A 5,290-nucleotide genomic window follows, 5' to 3' on the forward strand; every position below is an offset into this window, starting at 1 on the left:
GGTGTTTGTCAGAGAATTTGTGATTTTATTTATTTATTTATTTTTATTTTTTTCCAACAGAGAAAACCATGATCCCTGGTAATAATTGACTCCTTCCTCTTCCCTTTATGCACCCATTACTCACTTTGATTGGTTCAAAGTTGCTGGGCTTTGTCGGGATCCTTACATTTCTGTAAAAATACAAACACCTGTTATGTGGCTACATAAGCCTGATTTTTATACTATTTCAGGCAGTGAATAATTTTCCAAGGGTGCATGATTTTCTGATGGAAAATTCTGTTGCTGGAAAATCAATTTTCCTCTTGACAACAAGAAAGAAGCAAAAGGTCAGAAATTCGATTTCATAATAGTTTATGATGCAACACAGGAAAAAATGTGGTTGTGTTGCAGGTATCTGCAGCTCTTATCTAGCAGACTTGCTTAAGCAAGTGTCCAAAGCTGATGGGCAAATTGTTGAATAAATGCAAATAATTACATTACTGGTTCTTTGTTGGAATCCAGAGGCAGGCAAACAGTGGCAGCACGGCAGGTAAGGGTTGTGAGTGCCTGCACCTCAGCTAGTTATGATGCCAGCGACAGGCTGGGAGAGTTAGGTAGGAGGGTGTCTGCTCAGAGTGCTTGGTGGGAGGACCCCAGGGCTTGGAACAGGGAATCTTTTGGATTTTCATACACATAATATTCAGTTCAGGTCCTTCCCTGGGTTGGAGCAGAGGACATGTGTGAAGCATAAATATAGTTGACACTCCTCTCCATTTCTGTACACTTTGAATAGTTGCAGTGGTTGAAGTACCAAGGCTGTGCTCAGACATGTGGACATATCAATTAAAAGTGTTTGCCATCCTGTGTCCTGACTTATGGATTTCCTTTCTCTAAACAAATTTGAGTAATAAGTAGGGCTAGCAAAAACCATATTTGCAGACCTGTAGGAAAATCCCCTCCTAAACAACTGGTTAGAATGAGGAAGAGATTCAAAGCAACAGGCTTCTCCCACACTTTTCCATTGACTTTTTTTAAAACAAACAGTTATTAATATGATGCTTTGCACACTTATCTGCTGTCTTTCAGTCTTTAAATATCAAAAACAGAGATGTGTTAATAGCCCACTACTGCAGTTCTCCAGAGTAACCAGGCGTATTGTAGAACTTCTTGGTTTTTACAAGAGATGCTGTGGTCAGAGAGCCAAGCAACAGATTAATCCCCCATCAAGTTTATTTTTAGTTCTGCAACAATTTTCTTATGACATTTTTGGAAGTCACTTAACACTTGTTTCAACTTAGAAAAAGGGTTTGCTCAAACTTGCTAGGGAGCATTGGGGTGGGGGAGGGAAGAAGTAATTTATTCTGGTTCTGTTTTTCTTTCACTTTTTCAAAATAGCCTCTGGTCAGTTTGGGAATTGAGAAATACTTTTATCCTACCTAATGGCTTTAATTTGTGCCTGCTTTATTGACAAAGAATTGCATCCCTTTAAAAAAAAAATCCTGCACCTGAAAATTATCTGTAATTAATATTAAGTTAAATGCCTACTCATTATATTTGGTGTCAAATGAATTTATTGAACAGACTGTGGGACACCAAAACATCAAGTACTGCAAAAAAAAAAATGTTTAAAGTGTTTTACATTTTAGGAATGCTGAATCGTCTTTTTAAAAATCAAGTTTTACTGGTTGTCAGAGACATAACTTCACAGATTTGAAAGCTTGAGGTATCTTCAAAATTTGTAAAAAGATCAAATCAGATTGGGACTGTGGTTGTAACCTTAAATGTGGGACACATGATCACTTCCACCCAGTAAAACCTTCTTGCTAAGCTAAGAAAGAAACTGGTCCTTCAGTGTCAAAATTAAAGGCCATTATGGCTTCAACTGAAGAAATTGTTAGCTGTTGCTTATGGAAATAGCCTGATTCTTTTTGAACTACATCTAACCAGTAGAGGGCAATGGGTATGTGTATGCGGATACCCAGTGCTTTGTCCTTCTTTCTGCTGAATTCAGTAGCAAAAAACAAAGCAAAACAAAACGCGCACCTTTTTGGCATTAACAAGAGATGGAATTGGGCCAAACCAATAATAATTTGGTTTCATTGTAATGGTTACAACTGGTTTTCTTCAAATACAGCCGACACCTGCATTCTCAAGGGGCATTAACCACATGGAAAGTCTTGAGAGTTACTAGGGCTATTTTTGAGGTATAGTGACCCAAGCAAACGTTAGACAACACAACATTTCAAATCAAGGTAACTTTAAATATTAGATAACTCAACAATTGTTTGATTCTTTTTTTTCAGTTTTGGAGAAATATTCTCTCTCACTTAAATTGCATTTTTAACTGTGACAAAAGTAGATCAGCATTGAATCTTGAGATTCAGCCAAATCGAATCGGGGACAGTGATCCAAATCAATGAATCTAATCACTGTCTCTGATTCAGGCCGAATCTGAATCGAATAGGGTCCACTTCGCACACCCCTAGTAGCTGTCTTTGGATCTCCAAATTGTTTGACATTAGGCTTTGTTTTTAAATATAGTAGCTTGCTAGTGTTACATGCATTCTTGCATTAAAAAAAAAAACCGTAATATTCATCTTTCCCCCACTTTAGTCTGAAAATCAGAACAACTCTGCAACACCCAATCATGAGCGTGCCCAACCTGTATCCAGTAATACCTCCATGAGCCCTCGCCAGCGCCGGGCCCACCAACAGAGTCAAAGAAGGGCACCATCTTCAACTGACTTTAATCGGGTCCAGCAGCCAAGAGTTAACACAAGCCACACTGGTTCAACTGTTTTGATCGTTCTTCTGACTTTAGCATTGGCAGCCCTTATATTCCGACGGATATATCTGGCCAATGAGCGTATATTTGAGTTATAAGGGTTTTTTTTCTGTCTTAAGAGAAGTGACTTGAATGCTTCATTAAACATTCTGTACTGGGCATGACATGAGAACTGTTTACAAAAGATTACTTTTCGTATTTACTCCTAAATCCTGATGAATGTTAATATGCCTTTTAGGGTACATTACTTTATAAGAAGGGCAAACCTTGACATTTGTATGAATACTAACAACCGTTAATGATCTGTGAACATCCCCTTTACACATGGAGAAAGAATTGGTTGAATATTAAGAAAATATGTAAGGCTAACATTTACTGGCTAAAGGAGACAGTTAAAAATGAGACTTTGTATTTTTTCTCTGTGAAAAAGAAGTACAGATAGATAGTCACCCTGTCTAAGCTAGCATAAACTTACCTTGGAGAAGGGCCTTTAAGATGAAACATGGTCTGTTTGCTTTGAGTGAACTCTTAATTGAGTAGGGAGATGTTTTGTAACCACTTTTATTTATCGAAAATCAGTTTTTTGGGGGGGAGGTGGGATAGGAAAAGTGTAGGAAATTGTACTTTCTGTGGCAAAAAGGGGCCAGAAGAGTGCTTGCTTTATTTTTTGTTTTTAATTCCTTTGGAAGTTAGATTGGATAATCTTATACAAGATTTGAATGTCTTCTTCTCATACTTTCAACTGTATATCTTGCTTTTTTAAATTTGAAGATGTTATATATAACTGTTATTATTGCAATAGTTATAAATATGTAATATAATTATTTACCCAGAGCTATTGTCTTAATTATTTCATAGCTATACAAATCGCATTGTTTCATATGCAGTTTTATTTACTGAAAATAATTTAAAATTTTTCATGCTGAAACTTTGCAATACTTGGGCAAGCTTGAGAAGTATTCATGAGTTCCTTGAGTGTGTGTTATTGCAAACCAAACCTCATTGACTGGCACACCATTTACTTTCTTTTATCTTGGTGCAGAACTGCAAGAGAGAGCTTTAAAAATCAGCAACTTTAAGTATCTTTCTAATATAAAGATCAAAGGATTTATAATGCTTCCTTTTCTGTGGGGTGTGTTTTTTGTTTGTTTTTTACAAATAGAAGCAATGGGGTGATCACTTTGAGTGTACAGGTGTAATTGATACAGTCTAAAACTTCATTTAAGACAGGAGAGACTTGCAAATTTGCATATCTGCTAGTGCTCATTAAAGCCTGAATTTTACTCTGTTTCTCAGGAAAAATATAATCTGTGCTGTAATCAACTCTCGTTTTACAAAATGTAGTATATGCTGATGTATACAAATAAGTAAAACTTACATTTTTGAAAATTAACAAACATGTATTTCATTATGTGACGTGATTTTAAAACTTGCAAAATTTGGAAATGGGTCGCTTGATGATTATTGTGACTTATTGCTGTCTTACTGTACATACATCGAAGCATTCTTGTTTTAATTAAACATTTAAAAGTATGTAGAACATCCAGATCACTCAGCACTTGCTTATTTAAATCTTCTACTGCAGCTGTTGGTAGGCTGGAGTGATGGAGTTTGGGTCAGAGCTAGGAGGGCAGGTGCTAGGGCCTTGTTGCTGCCACTCCTGACACTACTGCCTTTCCCCATGGTGGCACAGGGAAAGCATGCACCACTGCTGCTTTCTCCCAAAGGAGCTTGGAGAGGGTATCCACAGCCAGCACAATTTGCTGTGGCAGTAGGGGAAAATGACTGCTGCCAAATGCCACCAAAGCCCATAGGTTGCTGACTCCTATACTACAGCTTTCAAGTCTGGAAGGAGGTCATACTCTGGTCCCCTATAGCAGGAGTGTCCAACTCATCAGGTCAGGTGGGCCAGATGAATCAGCTGTGATGGTTGGGACCACAAACTGGCTGAGAGAACACCACATGCGAAGTGCATCCCAGACTGGGTGGAGCAGGCGGCACGATTGGCGCACGTACCAGAGCAGGTACTGCGTATCCACTCCAAGCCCCATGGGCAGCTGAGGCCCAGATAAAAGAGCTCTGTGGGCCACAGGTTGGATCTTTGATGCCCCTGCCCCTTAGTAAAACAAGTAAAAGTATGTTTCTTTTAAAATTGATATCTTTTATTAGCCCAACAAGATTTTTGCCAAAAAAAGAAAAAAATTCTCCTAAAAAAATTAGAATTGCAAATAATTCTTAGCCTGCTAAAAACTGCTTACCACCTAAGAACTGCCTGCCCAGGGTTTTCCATCTATTGACCCCTCTGTGAAATCCTATGAAATGTGAACTTTCATTTCTACCTGGATACCTGATCAGAATGTGTTGGCTTTTTTGTTTGTTTTTTGACAACATGGGGTCTATAGATTTTAAAGAAAGTGCGTTGTTGTTTTTTTGTCCTGGTTGGTAACATTGTTTGAATGTACCTGCTGCAAACCTGGTCAAAGGAGGGCTATAAGGAAGAAAGGTTCCTAAGGACAGTTTTGCAGA

General features: G+C 38.1%; 1 protein-coding gene across 4 annotated transcripts in view; it reads left to right on the forward strand.

The window, feature by feature from the left end:
* Window positions 1–4,312, forward strand: part of UBE2J1 (ubiquitin conjugating enzyme E2 J1) — an 86,640-nt gene extending 82,328 nt beyond the window's left edge. For all 4 annotated transcript variants that reach the window (XM_019520351.1, XM_019520353.1, XM_019520350.1 and 1 more), the window contains exon 8: window positions 2,593–4,312. In XM_019520351.1, coding sequence (XP_019375896.1) covers window positions 2,593–2,862 — 270 coding nt within the window. In that variant the 3' untranslated portion in view covers window positions 2,863–4,312. The remainder of the gene's footprint in view (window positions 1–2,592) is intronic.
* Window positions 4,313–5,290: the final 978 nt, after the last annotated feature.

The sequence above is a fragment of the Gavialis gangeticus genome, unplaced genomic scaffold (assembly GCF_001723915.1).
Source record: "Gavialis gangeticus isolate Ggan-Ray unplaced genomic scaffold, GavGan_comp1, whole genome shotgun sequence".
In the NCBI taxonomy this organism is placed as follows: Eukaryota; Metazoa; Chordata; order Crocodylia; family Gavialidae; genus Gavialis; species Gavialis gangeticus.